This window comes from Cavia porcellus, unplaced genomic scaffold, assembly GCF_034190915.1.
Source record: "Cavia porcellus strain 051 isolate PalLab524CR breed Dunkin Hartley unplaced genomic scaffold, mCavPor4.1 scaffold_32, whole genome shotgun sequence".
In the NCBI taxonomy this organism is placed as follows: Eukaryota; Metazoa; Chordata; class Mammalia; order Rodentia; family Caviidae; genus Cavia; species Cavia porcellus.
In genome coordinates, this window is record NW_026947515.1 from 23,186,603 (window position 1) to 23,202,703 (window position 16,101).

The 16,101-nt window shown below is 55.1% G+C and overlaps 2 protein-coding genes across 9 annotated transcripts in view; one reads left to right on the forward strand and one right to left on the reverse strand.

Moving 5' to 3' along the window:
• The first annotated feature begins 368 nt into the window (after positions 1 to 368).
• On the forward strand, positions 369 to 4,034 carry Galk1 (galactokinase 1). The gene is made up of 8 exons (XM_003461446.5): positions 369 to 576; positions 1,290 to 1,479; positions 2,007 to 2,126; positions 2,306 to 2,441; positions 2,568 to 2,749; positions 3,393 to 3,543; positions 3,622 to 3,784; positions 3,870 to 4,034. The coding sequence occupies exons 1-8, from the start codon at positions 412 to 414 to the stop codon at positions 3,939 to 3,941; spliced, it is 1,179 nt and encodes a 392-aa protein (XP_003461494.1). The 5' UTR covers positions 369 to 411; the 3' UTR covers positions 3,942 to 4,034.
• A 111-nt stretch (positions 4,035 to 4,145) lies between these two features.
• The window catches only part of Itgb4 (integrin subunit beta 4), a 33,388-nt gene continuing 21,432 nt past the window's right edge, over positions 4,146 to 16,101 (reverse strand). For 3 of the 8 annotated variants that reach the window (XM_063242127.1, XM_013151911.3, XM_013151909.3), the window contains 15 exons: positions 12,619 to 12,823; positions 11,785 to 11,942; positions 11,228 to 11,408; positions 10,979 to 11,116; positions 9,220 to 9,402; positions 9,009 to 9,140; positions 7,891 to 8,088; positions 7,044 to 7,280; positions 6,747 to 6,905; positions 6,121 to 6,270; positions 5,333 to 5,521; positions 5,096 to 5,251; positions 4,848 to 5,012; positions 4,652 to 4,762; positions 4,146 to 4,573 (listed from right to left, as the gene is read on the reverse strand). In XM_063242127.1, coding sequence (XP_063098197.1) covers positions 4,434 to 4,573; positions 4,652 to 4,762; positions 4,848 to 5,012; positions 5,096 to 5,251; positions 5,333 to 5,521; positions 6,121 to 6,270; positions 6,747 to 6,905; positions 7,044 to 7,280; positions 7,891 to 8,088; positions 9,009 to 9,140; positions 9,220 to 9,402; positions 10,979 to 11,116; positions 11,228 to 11,408; positions 11,785 to 11,942; positions 12,619 to 12,823 — 2,502 coding nt within the window. In that variant the 3' untranslated portion in view covers positions 4,146 to 4,433. The remainder of the gene's footprint in view (positions 4,574 to 4,651; positions 4,763 to 4,847; positions 5,013 to 5,095; positions 5,252 to 5,332; positions 5,522 to 6,120; positions 6,271 to 6,746; positions 6,906 to 7,043; positions 7,281 to 7,890; positions 8,089 to 9,008; positions 9,141 to 9,219; positions 9,403 to 10,978; positions 11,117 to 11,227; positions 11,409 to 11,784; positions 11,943 to 12,618; positions 12,824 to 16,101) is intronic. The other 5 variants (XM_013151933.3, XM_013151925.3, XM_023564904.2 and 2 more) reach the window with 3 other exon arrangements.

Consider the following 16,101-nt stretch of genomic DNA (forward strand, 5'->3'; position numbering starts at 1 on the left):
TTTACCTTACAAAAGGCTGATCTTCTAGTTTTCACAACTCCCCTCTCTTTTTTATTGGTGGTGCTGAGGATCGAACCTTGTACATGCAAGGCGAGAGCTCTAGCACTGAGCCACATCCCCAGCCCCCCTCCTCCTTTAAATGTGGGGTTGGGGATCAAAGCCTGGGCCATAGTCTTCAACAGAGCGCCCATTGGTTCTCCCCAAAAACCAGAGAAGTGGACATCACTGGGACACAGGACCCCATGTGGGGTCACCTTTGATGACTCACCGCCCGCACCCTGCGGGCAGCTCAGCGCACGGACGCCCCCGGCGGGTGGCCCCGCCCCAAGCATCCCGCTGCTGCGCGCACCCGAGGCAGCGGCCCCGCCCCCAGCATCCAGCCCGCGGAGCGTAGAGCTGCAGACCAGCGTCATGGCTGCTTCTGCCCCTCCGCGGTTGGAGGAGCTGCTGGCTGAGGCCCGGCGGGCCTTCCGGGAGGAGTTCGGGGCCAACCCCGAGCTGGCGGTGTCGGCGCCGGGCCGCGTCAACCTGATCGGGGAGCACACAGACTACAACCAGGGCCTGGTGCTGCCCATGGTAAGTGAGGGGCCCGCGGTCGCCGGCCGCGCGGGGAAGGGCAGGCGACAACGTGTGGGGGACCTTGGTACGCACCGGCTTGCGCGTGCGAAGAGAGGACGCCCCTGCGTCCCAGCCCGTCCGCTGCGGGCTGCTGATCCTCGCCCCCTACCTGGGACGGGGTATCCCTCCCATGTGCAATCGGGACCTTTGGCCTCTAGAGTTCCCACCGCAGACTTTGGTCCCAGACAGTTTATTTACAGAGGAAGGAAGAGATCCAGAGAAGAGTAGGGACCTGCTTATGATCTATCTCAAAGCTGGTTCTTGGTGTGTTGCCTTCCAGCGCTCAATCGGGTGCTTTCAACCCCACCTCTCCTCTTGGGAAATGAACTGCGGCACAGTTGAGGCCACCACGTAATGGGAAGGCATGGGCTTCCTGGGTCTTGTTTTCCTGTCGAGCTAGCTTGCTATCACCCTAGGCCCATAGGAGAGCAGAGTCCAGGTTTGCAGTGGCCTGCAGCACGCCCCACCTCCAGAGAGTTAAGGGCAGAGCTTCAAGCTCTAAGCCCCCAGAGCCCCTGTAGCACTCTTCTGGAGTAGAGCTTATTCCCTTCAAGTTGAGCTCCTTCCCCCAAAGTCCCATCGTCTATCCCCAGCAGCAAAGCCTTGGCAGAAGGCACCTCTGGAGGGGCCTAGTCCTTTCAGCTGGTCTGATACTCTGTCTCTCCTGCCAGGCACTGGAGCTCGTGACCCTGCTGGTGGGCAGCCCTCGAACAGATGGGCTTGTTTCTCTTCTCACCACTTCTAAGGATGCTGATGAGCCTCAGCGGCTACAGTTTCCACTGCCCACAGCTCAAAGGTTACTGGAGCCTGGAACTCCCCACTGGGCAAACTATGTAAAGGGTGTGATTCAGCACTACCCAGGTATGGCACGCAGGGCCTGATCAAGTTCATGACATCAATTTGTATGATATGCCATAGGGAAGATTTGCAGGGTGGTGCATGCTGTTGTACAGATGAGGATACTGATGCCCCAAAGGGTTTCCAGAACTTGACTTGGGTTTCTCTTTACACAAGTGAAGGCGCCAGGATTCAGACCCCAGCTTGCTGGCCTTCAGAACCCTAAATCAGGAGGACTACTAGGAAGGCTGCCCCAGCACTTGCAGGGGTGGGAGGATGGAGGGTGGTAGGCTTCTTGGCCCCAGCAGGTTGGTGGTGGCCTCTGACAGTTGAGACACATGGTCTGGAAGCAGCTGCCAGGTAGTTGTCTCCCTTCCTGCTGGGCTCTGGGCCCTGGCCCCCTCCCTCTAGTCCAGGTAGCCATCACCATTCTTTTTTTTTTTTTTTTATCAGTACCAGGGATCGAACTCACGACTGCCTGCTTGCAAGGCAGGCGCTTATGCCGCTGAGCTAAATCCCCAGCCCCTGCCATCACCATTCTTGTCTTGCAGCTTCTCCTCTCCCTGGCTTCAATGCAGTGGTGGTCAGCTCAGTGCCCCTAGGCGGTGGGCTGTCCAGCTCCGCATCACTGGAAGTGGCCACGTATACCTTTCTCCAGCAGCTCTGCCCAGGTACCGCCTAGGCCCTGCCCCTGACCTGGCCTGCTTTCCTGAGATCTCTTTGTAATCTTTGAGTTCTTCCCATTCTGGCTGGGGCGGTGGAGTGACATTGGGGCTACTGCTACTCCCACGTGGTCAACCTGTGTGCCACCTCCTGGGCCCTAGCTTCCCCACCTCACCCTGTACCGCAGACTCGGGGGCAGTAGCTGCCCGGGCCCATGTGTGTCAGCGGGCAGAGCACAGCTTCGCAGGGGTGCCCTGTGGTATCATGGACCAGCTCATCGCTCTGCTGGGGCAGAAAGGCCACGCGCTGCTCATTGACTGCAGGTCAGGGGCTCCCCTTGTACTTTTCCACCTCACACTAAGGAGCTCCTGGGTGGAATGTGCCCACCACCTGGCCTGGCGAGCAGACCCTTGGCCCTGTCACTTCTTCACCTTTTAACTCCACTTCAGGTCTCTGGAGACAAGCCTGGTGCCTCTGTCAGACCCCAAGCTGGCCGTGCTGATCACTAACTCCAATGTTCGCCATTCCCTGGGCTCCAGCGAGTACCCCTTGCGACGCCGCCAGTGTGAAGAAGTGGCCCGGGCACTGGGCAAGGAGAGCCTTCGGGAGGTGCAGCTGGAGGAGCTCGAGGGTGAGTTGGACTCTTTCTTGGAGATGGCTGGACTTCCTGCTGGGTAGCTATGACCCTGCTGCCTGCACCTGAGATCTAGGGCCATTCCCCATGCTCTGCCCGCTTTTTCCCAAATACTGCAAATTTAGGGCTCTGATCTCAGCAGAGCTGTTTAAGATCTTTTTATTTTTGTGGTATTGGATGTCAAACTCAGGGCCTTATACACCCCAGGCAAGTACTCTATCACTGAGCTGTACATCCTGTCCTGCTTGAACTCTTCTAAGACTGCATCTTGGTGGCTTCTTGAGAGGAGTATTATGTCCCACTCACCTCGAAAGCCCCATTAGTTGAGAGTTGCTTACACTGCCTTTCATGGAGGCCCCTCCACCCCGTGCCAGCCCCCTGTGGAGAGCTCTTTGCATTGTCCCCCACAGTCCTCCCAGAGCCCCAAGTGATGGGATGACGCACCTGTCCCACAAGCAGTGGGGAAGGGAGGCCCTAGAGAGGAGCTCGTTAGAGCCAGGCCTGAGGTCACTCCACAGCCCCCCTTGCAGGGCTCCCTTCACTGAATAGAAGCTGTCCACTAACCCACCAGGGCCACTGCCCACATCCCCAGGCCCACCGGCAGTGGTGGACAAGGCTGCTGACTCCTGTTCCTCCCTAGCGGGCAGAGAGCTGGTGAGCAAGGAGGGCTTCCGGCGGGCGCGGCACGTGGTAGGTGAGATCCAGCGCACAGCCCAGGCAGCGGCTGCCCTGAGCCGTAAGGACTACAGAGCCTTTGGTCGCCTCATGGTGGAGAGTCACCACTCCCTCAGGTAAGGCTGCCTGGGATGCCCCACATCTCCCAGGCATGGGTGGGTCCTGCACCCATCCCTCCTGTGTCCTCTCGTTAGAGATGACTACGAGGTGAGCTGCCCTGAGCTGGACCAACTGGTTGAAGCTGCACTGTCTGTCCCTGGGGTTTATGGCAGTCGTATGACCGGTGGCGGCTTTGGTGGCTGCACAGTGACCCTGCTGGAGGCTTCTGTTGCTTCCCGTGCCATGCAGCACATACAGGTGGGTGAGCATCAGCCTTGGGAAGGCAGGAGAGGTGGTTCTGGAGGCACCGTCACCTACTCAGATCTTCCTGCCTGTCCCCCAGGAGCAATACAGTGGGACAGCCACCTTCTACCTCTCTCAGGCTGCCGATGGAGCCAAGGTGCTGCGCTTGTGATGGCTCAACTGGTGTAGCAGGCTATTCTGCTTTGCCTCTGGTGCCCACTTTCTGCAGCTTGGGTGCTCAATAAACTTGTGCCTTTGACCTGGACTCTGCCTGCCTCTAGAAGTGGGTGTACACTCAGGGCCAGCAAAGGGGATTGTCAGAGTTGCCTCTGTCCTTGGGCTGGCACCTTGCAAGAGAACGCAAAGGACAAAGCCAGGCAGTAGCAAGATCTTTTATTAAGTGCAGAACAAATGCTGGGGCCTTGTGCTGGTCCAAGCTCTTTGGTTACAAATGGGTCTGGGCTGAGGGCCAAGAGGGACAGCCTGAAGAGTCTCCCAGGACCTCTGCGCCTTCATGCCTCCCAGAGAACACCTGCCCCTGCTCTGTGGTAAGCGTGTGGGTAGGCTGGGCCCCTGGGTTCTTAAGGGGTTGCAGCTAAACGTGAGCTGGGAAGAGAAGGCAGGAAAGGGCCCAGGTTTCCAAAGGCATTGCTGGGATTTGGGATCAGGTTTGGAAGAACTGTTGGTCCACTTGGGAGCTGAGGGTTCCACTGGTGGTCAGCATCTGGCTCACAAACTCCTGGGTCACATGCCGGGTGAGGGAGCCACCTACCTCCAGGTGCTGGGACCCCAGGGTCAGTCCATCTATGGGGAAGGCAGTTAGGAGGATCCTGCCCACCTCTGTGCTCTCTGGACCCACAATCCCCTGCCCCTGTGACTCACCCACTACGAAGGGTTCTGTGCTGCTGCTGTGGGTGGTGGTGATGCTGCTGTACTCGCCTTGCAGTGGAGTCTGGAAGAGCCCAGCATGGCCACCCAGCTGTGGGAAGGGACCTGGAACAGGCAGATTAGCCAGTCAGGGCATGGCGGGAGAAGGCATGGCCAGAGAAAGTGGAAGTGCAGAAGGGGAGCAGCCTACCTCTATCCTGGGACTCAATGGTGATGATGCCCTCACGCTCTGGCCCAAAGCCCTCGGTGGTCCTTGCCTGCACCTTGAACTTGTAGGGCACGTTCTCGCTGAGGCCGGGCACCATCAGTCGGCTTTCCAGGTTGTCTCCATCCACCCGGAATGTGGTGGCTGGCCCTGTACAGGGATGCCTTCAGCCTTGATGTCCCCTTCTCTATCCCCCTCCCTATGACCACCCTGTCCCCAGAAGCAGGCAGCACCTCCTCCTTGAGCCAGCTCACAGGTCACCAGGTAGCCCAGGATATCTCCATTGGGCCGCCGGGGCCGCTCCCAGCTCAGCTGCAGCGAATCAGGACTCAGGGCGGTGAACACCAGTGGGCCTGGGGCACTGGGGGTGCTCAAGGTGAAGGCAGAACCTGGAGGGCAGCAGAGGGAGGCTGTCATTGTGGTTGTACTTGATGGGCATGATGGTCTCAGCATGGGAGCAGCCTGCTTACCTGGCAGAGGGCAGAGTGGGCTCTGTGGGTGCACCTGGGACTCAATCGTGATGACACCTTCGCGCTCCCGGCCCCAGCCCTCCTGGCTCTGGGCCCGCACTCGGAACATGTATGAGTGGTTGGGCAGGAGGTCTTCTACAACCACTGAAGTTTGGCCAGGGTTTGGGATGCTGAGTCGATGCAGCTCACCTGGTGGGTGGGGTGAGGGCAGGATGTAGAGCAGCTTCCCTGGCCTCCCTTCCCTGTGGTCTCAGGTTATGACATTACAGGTGGGTCTGCCTGGATATATGCCACTTCTGGTTCCTCAGGCCAGCCCTGGGTCCATAAGGCTTTATTAGACATAACCTGATAGGGAATGCTGAGAAACCTGGGGAGATGGGTGAGGCTCAGAAGACAAGATTGTAGCTGGTGGTGTGGTTGCAAACACTTGTGATCCCAGCACTCAGGAGGCTGAGGCAGGATCACCTAGAATTCAAGACCACCCTGGACTAGTCTCAAAACCTAATTAAAACAAAAAGCGGGGCTGGAGATTTAGCTCAGCGGCATAAGCACCTGCCTTGCAAGCAGGCAGTCGTGAGTTCGATCCCCAGTACCAATAAAAAGGAAAAAGACATAAAGTAAATAAAATAAAACAAAAAGGAAGGGGAGGGAGTGGGGAGTAGCATGGTAGGAGAAGCCTCAGAGAGGTTGGGTGGGGCCTTTCATGCTTGAGGGACCCAGGTGGATTCAGCCCAGGTGCCTGTGTCTCCAAGGGGCAACCCCTGCAGCTGGCAGCAGCCCTGCCTCACCGCCGTTCAGCAGCTGGTATTCCACGCTGTAGCCCAGCAGCACCCGCTCACACTGCGGCTCTTGCCAGCTCACTTTCAGAGACCTGGGTCCCAGGGCTGAGAACACCAGTCGGGTGGGAGTGTCAGGCACACCCACAGCTGCACGGGAATCTGGAGGAGGAGGCTGCAGTCAGTCTGAGGGGCAGGGGCTGGGGTTCCTGGGTGCAGACAGCTCTACCCCAGCCTCCTTTGCTTGCCTGGCCTGGCCCGTCTCAGTACACAGCCTGCTGGCGGGGCTGCTCGCTCACCCTGCAGCACTGTCTGAGCCACCCAGCACCGTCCTCGGTAGAGGCTGGGCCCAGCCTGAGGTGCTGAGAGAGCGAGCACCAAGGGCCTGCTGACCCTAACCCCTGCCCCTTCCGGCTGGCCCTCTCCTTGCTCCTGCCCAGCCCCCCACCCCAGCATGGCAGAGGCTGCATTAGGCATGGGCACTGATGAGGACAGACAGTGGTTAGTTCCTGGGGATGGGGCTGTGAATGGATTAAGGATGAGTGCTGGCTGGGCTGGCTGTGACGGGTGGCTGGGCAATGTGGAGCGTGGTAGAGGGCAGCAGTGAGGATACAAGATGATGGCCATCCCTGTACTACCTGAGCCCCAGGAGGGTGCTGCTGGCCACCCAGCCAGGATTATGGAATCTCGAAAGCCCCTGGAGGTGGAGGCCCCTTTCATCTGAGCCCGACTCCAGGACCCAAGGGCCCAGGACAGCGGAAGCCTGCTCCTCCCTTCTTCCCAGATGGGAGGGAGGCCTAGGGCAGGACAAAATAAGTGTGAGGGGGCAGGGAGTTCAAGGCTGAGTGTGCGGTGGTGAACAGTGGGTGTGGAGGGCCACGTGGTAGAGGGGAGGAAGGCCGGTGGGTGAGGTGGGGTTGCTGGAAGTCACTCACCCTGGGAGGACAGGGACGTGAGAGTGGAATAGTCCCGGGGTAGCGTGCCGGAGCGTGAGTGCTCTGTGCGCGTCAGTGAGTGGTAGTCCCTTGTGAGGGTGGAGGATGTGCTCAGCACACGGTGGGGCAGATGTGGGCTCAGGTGGGTGCCATAGGCGGCATTGGCCACCGTCATCCTGTGCAGGGAGTTGGCACTGCCGGGAAAGACACAGTCCATGCGGCCATTCACCAGGTGCTCTGTAGGGGAGAGACTGGTCAGACAGACCTGCATTGGCCCTGGGCCTTCTGCCTGGCGGACCCTGAGGTACCCTGACCTCTCAGGAACCTTGGAGTGAACACAGCAAGGCTCCCTCCAACTGTCAGTGGGAAGGCCTTGTGTCCTCTGGTTCCACATGGGAACTAGACAGCAGCTGGGGGACCTATCTGCATCAGCCCAGCCTTGAGGGGAGTCCAGAACCTACCCCTGGACACAGCAGACTGCTCTGGGATGCAACCCCAGCCTGTACTGTGGCACAAAGCCAGTCTCTATCATCACTCTATCACTGAGCTACATCCCCTACCCCACCTCTTCTTTTTGAGATTCAATCTTGCTTATAGCCCAGGTGGGATTCAAACTTGAGGTCATCTTGCCTCAGCCTCCCTCAGTGCTGTAATCAGATGCACCACCACACCCTCAAGGCTGCTGAAGTTGTATGCCTCCAGTGAGGTCACTGTCCAATCCTGACTCCTTGGGTTCTGGAGGCCTGCTTGGTGCTGTTACAGGGCCCTGGCCTCTCAGGATACCCTGATGGACAGCCTGCCCAAGTGGGGCACCGGGGTAACGGGTGAGCCTTAGGCGGGCGATCACCTCTGGGGTGCCTGGGCATTGCCTCGCGGGCCCAGCTGCCACCCTCCCCGTCCGCGACCCCCGTGGCGCTGCAGCCGTCGTCGTCAGAGCGCCCGCTGCTGGCTGACAGGCGCGGGATAAGCTCCGGGGGCAGCCGCCACGTGATTCGACGCAGGTCCAGCTCCTCCCCCAGCAGGGGCTCGAACTTCCAGCTGCCGCCTTGGGAACAACGAAGGACGGCGTTGTCCTCCCAGCTCTCTGGTGAGTCGGGGCCCCGGGGACCGGAGAGACAAGAGACCCTCACCCACTTCAGGCCTTGCAGATAACCAAGCGCAACTGTGGCCACAGTCCAGGGAGAAAGGCCCAGCACTTTCCTGGCCTTTCCTTTTGTGTTTTGCTTGTTCAGCAGATTACCAAGTCTCTGTCTGCCTGCAAGGACAGCTCCGGAAGCGCCAGGAGCAACTGAGCTGGAGCTGCCGGTCCTTAGGAGGCTCAGACCCATACTCAGGACACACACGCACACACACACAAATGCGCGCTCGCGCAGAGAAGAGCAAAAGTGCAAATGATAAACATGCTCGGGAGGATTTTCCACTCCAGGCGTCGTGGTGGCGTCATATTTTACAGGTTAGAAAGCTGAAACACAAACACACACACACACACAGCACAGAGAAACTGAGTCCTGTAGTGTGCCACAGTGAAGCCAGTAATAAACCTGCGTACTCAGGCATCCCACCTTGCATACCGCCTTGCTGGGGAATCAATCAGGAGGCACAGAGCCAACTGTCAGGCACAGAGTCACTGCCTCATCTGCTCCTCGGCTGCTTGAGCTGGCCTGTGGAGGCTGCCTGAGTGTCTTGACTCCAAGGCACAGCTAGGGAACTTTCAAGTCCAGTGCTCACGAGCTCAGGTACGTTGCGTGTGTGGACCTGTGTTCATCTGCTTCCAGCAGATGTCCACCTGTCCTCACGCATGGACATGTGGGACTGCCTGTGGTCACTTTGGCTTTGTCCCCTCTGTGTCTGAGGCTGAGAGGGATTCCTTGCCTTGAGATCCATGCCCGGCAGCTGCCAGCCCCTTAGGTCTCTGGCCACTAGGGACATCCCTCTGTGTGTTGTTCTCTCGTGGAACTTACTCACCAGTGTCATCCGAGACGCTAGGCCTCTGGCTGCCAGCCGGGGAGCGAAGAACGTCGTCGCTGTACATGAGGAAGCTTTCGTAGTCTTCCCCTCCCTGGGCATCCACAATGGGGATGTCTGGGATGATGGGAACTGAGAGGGGGAGAGGTGAGCCAGTGGCCTCGGTGCCTCCGCCCCGCCCCTGCGTTGCCCATCACCGTCTACTACTCACTAGACATGGGCCGTTTGGGCTGGGTGGCCAGGTTAATGATGGCCTCACGCTCAGGGCCCCAGCCTGCCCCATTTCGGGCCTTCACCGTGTATCGGTAGGGCTGGGATTCTCGAAGGTTCTCAATGAGCAGCATCCGGTTCTTGGGGCTGTCCACCAGCACCTTCTTCATGGGCCCAATGGGTCCTGGGGGAGAGAGAGTGCTTCAGAGGGGTGACTCAGGTTCTAGCCTTGCCCTAACCCCACCCCTGACCTAGCAGGGCTGCTCTGCTTATACCTGGAGATAACAGGAAGCCAGCTGGGAACTCCTGCCACCTGCCCAGCCCTTACAGCCTAAGTGTGACTGCTGCCAGCAGTAAAACTTGGCAAAGAACTTGCCACATTAGTGCCGGGGCTAGCGCTAGGTGCATGGTGGCTCCACCCTGACATCTACTGATCAACAAGTGGTCCTGCATCCAAGGTGCCTCCGGGACAAGGACCTTCCCACCCAGTGCTCAGGGAGACAGCCTAGCCCCAAATGCCGTGCTGAGGCAGCAGTGGAGGCATTGATGACTGCCCCACGCTGGCCTTATACTGTGGGGACAGGAGTTAGGGTGGGAAGGGGGTTCAGGGCTGGCTGACAGGCTGGGGGTGCTGCTCACTACAGGCCATGACAGGCCTCAGCAGGAGGAGCCATGGCTAGGACATCAGTGATGACCTTTCACTGGGCCACAAGTTATTCCTGGGGTCAAATGGCATTCAGGGGGGACTTGCCAACTGTGGTCCATAAACATAAGTAAAGCCCAAGTTGGAGGTGTTATACAGCTGTTGAGAAGCTATGATGGAATGGTTAGTAAAAAGTAACCAGGCACTCCTAAAAGCCCTGCTGTCCTCTGCTCTGTGAGATCACCATGTTGGGGTCCACAGTGATGTGAGGGGGACAGCGCTCCACCCCTGGGACTGAGTGCGTGGGAGTCCCTTACCAGGTGAGATCTCCACAGCTGCGGGACTCATCTCACCTGGCCTCCCTCCCAGGACTGGGAGAAAAATAACAGCCTTGCTAAGGCTGCCTCGTAAAATGTATGAAGTGTCCTGAAAAATGTTTATCTCAAATTCACAGTGTGCCCTGTTCTTGTGACACAAGGAGTTAAGCTCAGGGCCTTAGATATGTTAGACCTGAGCTCTACTACTGAGCTACATCCCCAGCCCTGGATTTTTTTTTTCATATTTTTTGGTGGTTGGGGGGATATTTTTTCCAGCCCTGGATTTTGAACCCAGAGCATTTTTACTGAGCTACATTCATCAGACCTTTTTTTATTTTGTGTTTTTGTCCAGGCTGGGCTTGAAGTTGGTGATTCTCCTGCCTCCTGGAGTGCTAGGATCACAGGTGTGGACCAAATGCCCAGCCCATCCTGTATTTTGTTTGATTTGGGGACCGCATCTTGCTTCATTGACCAGGCTGGTCTCAAATTCTTAGGCTCAAGTGATCCTCCTTGCTCCATCCTGTTTTTTCATTTGTTAACCCTGGCAGCTGTGCTCTAGCTCTAAGAGAACTGCAATGATGAACCACCCTGATTCCTGGCATGGGAAGGACAGCTGGGGCTGTCATCTCCGTGTGCCCTGTATAACCCTCACTGACATAAAGCTTCACAATGCCTTAGGCCTCCTGCTGACCAGGAGGATGGGACTCCAGTGCCCAGGAGTGACCTGGGGCTCCAGACAGGCTCTCTGGCCCTTTCCTGCAGGGCGACTGCCCCGGGGCTGGGAAGGGCCCCTTCCTTACGGTTGTCTTCATTCACCAGGCCGTAGCAGACTTCATAGGCTGTGATCTCGCCATTGGTCTCAGCCGGCTCAGCCCAGCTCAGCTGGGTCACCGTGGAAGAGACGACATTGAAGGCCAGACGCCCGGGCTCGCTGGGTACTGGGGAGAGCCGGAAGGGACACTGTCAGTGGCAGGGGCAGGACCTCACAGGGCAGGCCTGGGAGGCAGGGGCACACTGGGGATGAATGGAAGAACAGGAGGAGGCCTCACCTTCTTGGTGGGTGCGGCAGGACACCAGGGAGCTGTAGGGCCCCTCGCCTTGTGCCCCATAGGCGCACACCTTCATCTCATAGTCGCAGTATGGGTACAGGTTGGTGAGCTCTACTGAGGGAACCTTGCTGTCCAGCAGGTGGGCTTCAGACTCAGAGTCGCCCTGGATCCAGTATTTCACCTGCGTCGGAGCAGGGGGACCGGTCAGTGGGGAGTGGCAAGCACCAGGTCCACTCACCCCTCCACTTCTCCTTTGTTGTACTGTCCCCGTGGCATAGGTGGAACAGAGGCTTTTGGGTTTGTACATAGAGCTGAGGTAGGACAAGGAGGTCTCCTTGCGGGGATGGAGTGGGGTTCTTTCCAGGAAGGAGAAAAAATGTCTGAAATACTCAAGAATGGTCTTCTTCCCTGGGCACATACCGGGTTTCCTTCTGCTTGCCTGTGCTTAGACCTACTGGTTCCAAGTGTGCCCTCCTCCGTCAGGGCCCGCCTCTCCCGTGGGTACTGAGTGCTTGACCTCCCTGTCCACCCATGATGGCTCATGGCCCCCGCCTTACCCTGTACCCCATTGGTGTGCCAGGTGGGGGCAGCCAGTTGAAATGGATCCTCCGGGACCCAGCAGCCTTGGCATTGGGGTTTTGTGGGGCACCCAGGTCCCCAAGGGGAGGTGGCGATGATGACAGCTTCTGACTAACGAGGTTCCGGTCCACTTCATCTAGTGCAGTGATGGTGAACCTCTTAGAACTTCCAGATACAAATGGCCTGCAGTGGCATGCAGGCCACAGGTTCACCACCACTGATGTGGAGAGTTACGGCAGTGTGGTCAGCCAGCTCTGAGTCCAGTCACCACCATCAGAGACTCCGTTCACACTCTGAGTCCCCTCACCCAGAGACGGAACTGGGCCCTGGCCAGCAGCTTCTCTGAAGAGGGTGGGCGCGGAGAAATGAGAAGGCCCTCTTTCTCCCTTGGTAGCCAAAAGCGTGTTCTGCACAGGACCTGTGTGTGCTGGTTTCTCCCCTCTTCCCATCAGGCCTGCCCTGGGAGGGAAGCTCCAGACACTGGCACGCTGGGAGCTAACACTGAGAAGTACTAATATCCAGGAATGCATGCCTGAGGTCAAAGGACAGGGGCCCAGTAGGACTCAGCCTCTGAGTGAGCACAGGGTTGTCAGCTAAAGCACAGTTACCTTTGAACTTCAATAAACAACAAATAGGGTTGTTCTAGGATAAGTGTGCCTCATATGGCAAGAGCAGGCTCATTTGACCACATTTACTGTGTATGTGAAATTCACAGCATGCCCGTCCCAAGCTTGTGCTTGCATCTGGCAGCTCCAGCTGAGAAGCCCCAGCCTCCCGCTCTATGCACTGTGCCCACCTCAGGCTCTGCCCACCTTGGTCCCCGATGACGATGGTGGCAGTGTGGTGTTGGCCCAGGCGGGCCCCAAACTTGGGGTTGCTGAGTTGGATGTGGAAACGGCGGATCTGGTGGCCCCGCAGGAGGGAGTCCATTTCCTGTAGCTCCAGGAGCTTCACCTGCAGCTCTTTCCGGGTCTCCCCAGGTTGGAACAGCAGCTCACCCTCCACTGGGATGTAGTCCTTTGATAGAAAGGGTTGGGGTCAGACTAGGGCTGGGGAGGAGGTGGCACTGAGTTAGGGCTTCCCAAGTCAGGCATGGTAACACATGCCTATAATTCCAGTACTTGGGAGGCTGAGGCAGGAGGACTGCTGCAAATTTGAGGCTAGCCTGGGCTTCATAGAGAGTTCAAGTCCAGCCTGGACTACATAGCAAGACTGTTTCAAAAAGCCAAAGGCCCACGAAGGGATGAAGAGTCATGGGCACAACCCACATGATACCCAGAGTCCATTTCAGACTGTCACATGTAGTGAAAAAAATGGTTCATGTTAGCATTTTCTGGAAGCCAAGCCTTTTATTGTTGTTGTTGTTATTATTATTATTGCACTACTGGGGAATGAAGCCAAGTTCTTCCCACTAAGCGTCGGCCTTTCGCCCTTGTTTATTTTTTTGAGACAGGATCTTGCTAAGTTTTACCCAGGCTGGGCTCAAACTTGAAATCCTCCTGCTTCAGCATCCTCAATGCTCAGCTTCAGCTGAGATTTGGGGCTGGGGATTTAGCTCAGCGGCATAAGCTCCTGCCTTGCAAGCAGGCAGTCATGAGTTTGATCCCTGGTACCCGTTAAAAAAAAAATTTTAAAAATCACCAGAGTGCTGAGATTACAGGCATGCATCACCACACCTGGCCATTATGATTATTGTTGTTATTTTGGTTATTTGATACAATGTCCCTGTCTAGGCTGGCCTTGAGCTTATTATGTAGTCCAGACTGTCCTTCAACATGCAATCTTCCTGCCTCAGCTTCCCAAGTGCTGGAATTACAGGAATGTACCACCATGTCCAGCTAAGCACTTTAAATATTAGCTCACTTAATCTTCACAGGTGTTATGAGGCAGAAGTATTACTGTTCCATTTTACAGACGAGAAAACCAACCTCTGCAGGGCATTAAGGAACTTGGCCAAATTCATATAGGTTATTGTAGCACAACCAGGATTTGAACAAGGGCGGAGATGCTGGGATGTCCCACAGAGTTCCACACAGGCAGCCCTGGGCAGATTGGATTTGCAGGGGAATCTGTCTCCATACTGTGGCTCTGAAATCTGTGGTCCTGCCCAGCTCCAGTGCCTACTTGCTGGGTGGGAAGACTCCATCTAGTTAGATTTCTTCTTGGAATATCCCGGAGCTTGCTTGGTTTTCTAAAATGTGGGCGTGCACGTGTGCGGGTGCACGTGTATGTGTATGCATGTATGTGTGTGGTTATCGACTACAAATGGGAGGAAAAGGCCTTCACACAGGTGACCACGAGGTGGCGCTTCAAACCAACATTTTAGTTCTGGGCACTAGCAGCGTGGAGGTCTACCCCAGCGTGGGAAGGGAGGGGGCCACAGGGAGAAGAGGCTGCCTGCCAGTGACTGATTTGGACACTTAAAAATGTTAACCTTGAGAAAGACAAAGCCAGAGCACTGTTCTAGGTCAAAGGAGATAAAGGCACAGGACAACAAAATGCAGCTCTAGAACGCTGATTGATTCCCTGGAGACATGCATGTGCCTGAATCAGTGCTTTGAACCAGTTATCCTCAGTGTGAAACTTTTTCAGTCTGGTTCTTCTGTGCAGCTACAGTGTGGAAATGAGTGAGCAGAAGGGCTTTGTGGTGGTGGCAAACCTATGACCTAAGTACTACAGCAGACTTTTTTTTTTTTTTTGTACCAGGGATCAAACTTTCAACCTTGTGCTTGCCAGGCAGGCACTTATGCCACTGAGCTAAATCTCCTGCCCATGTCTTTTTTTTGGGGAACAGGATTTTACTATGTAGTCCAAACTGGCCTTAAATTTGCAGTGATCTGCCTGCCTCAGCCTCCCAAGTGCTGGGATTACAGGCACACACCTATAATTTTTTTTTGAGACAGGGTCTCACTATGAGCTCACTATGTAGTACAGGCTAGCCTCAAATTAGTGGCAATATTCTTGCCTCGGCCTCCTGAGTGCTGGGATTATAGGCATGTGCCACCACACCCAGGTAGCTATCATTTTGAATAGTTCAAAAAACTAACAACTCCCATCGCTATGTGTATGTGTATTATCTATATAGATATAAAGTCATAGATGTCTGTGTAATCTATTTATATAGATATTTATATGCAGTTTCTCACAATATTCTCACAAATACTAAAAATTTGTGAATCTTTGTAAAAGATAAATGGATGCTAGTTTTGTTTTCCCATGTTTCTTTTAGCTTTGTTTTTAATTTTTAATTTATTACCAACACTTAAAAACTAAAATCATTGATATAAAAAATTTTCAAAAAATGTTGAAGATTAGCTGAGTGTGTTGGCAAGTGCCTGTAATACCAGCACTTGTGGGAGGCTGAAACAGGAGGATTGTTGAGAGTTTGAGACCAGCCTGGGTTACCAAGTGAGCTCAAGTGAGACTGTGTATCAAAAAGACCCACCACCCCCAAAAAATGTTGAAGATTAAGCCAGGCATGGTGGCACACACCTGTAATTCCCCGCACTCGGGGGAGCTCAGGCAGGAGGACTACTGCCAGTTTGAGGCCAGCCTGGACTACAAAGTGAGTTCAAGATCAGCCTGAACTACACAGCAAGACCCTGTCTCCAAGAAAAAAAAAAAGCTGAAGATTTTAAAAATAAAATGCTAAGAAATAATACAGAAAATTTTTTTTTTTTTTTTTTTTTTTTTTTTTTGGACAAAGTCTCACTATGTAGTGCAGGCTGGCCTGGAACTCACTTATGTAGCCCAGGCTGATCTCAAACTCATGGTAATCCTCCTGCCTCAGCCTCCCAAGTGCCAGAATTACAGGCATGTACCTCCATGGCCAGCCTAAATATTTTTCTAAAAGTTAAGTACTCAAGTTTTGTTTTGTATTTGCAGGGACTGAACTCAGGGCCTCTTGCATGCTGGGCAAGTATTCTACCATTGAGCTACATTTTTGGAAAGCATAACAGGCATAATGAGGCATAATCAGTAGGACTGATGGACAAAAATGGACAAATGAGTCATTGGAATTTTTACTGGGAATATTGAAATAATGATGAGAATGCTTTCTAACAGAAACACAAAGTACAGAAAACGGGTATGGCCAGCGAGCCACCATGTCCGGCAATTTTAGTTTTTAAAAGTTGCAGCACCTGGGGCCAGAGGTTTAGCTCAGCAGCATAAGTGCCTGCCTGGCAAGCACAAGATCCTGAGTTCAATTCCCAGTAGCCCAGTACCAAAAGCTGGTAATAAATGCAGAATTAAAAACAAAACCAAAAACCCTACAGGCAAAATCAAGTATGTCG

What these genes read in the sequence shown, in the direction of transcription:
- Galk1 (XM_003461446.5), top strand. Translation starts at nt 412, where the DNA reads ATGGCTGCTTCTGCCCCTCCGCGGTTGGAGGAGCTGCTGGCTGAGGCC. An exon ending in AGGGCCTGGTGCTGCCCATG is followed by an intron (nt 577 to 1,289) that starts GTAAGTGAGGGG and finishes CTCTCCTGCCAG; the next exon opens with GCACTGGAGCTCGTGACCCT. An exon ending in TCTCCAGCAGCTCTGCCCAG is followed by an intron (nt 2,127 to 2,305) that starts GTACCGCCTAGG and finishes CCTGTACCGCAG; the next exon opens with ACTCGGGGGCAGTAGCTGCC.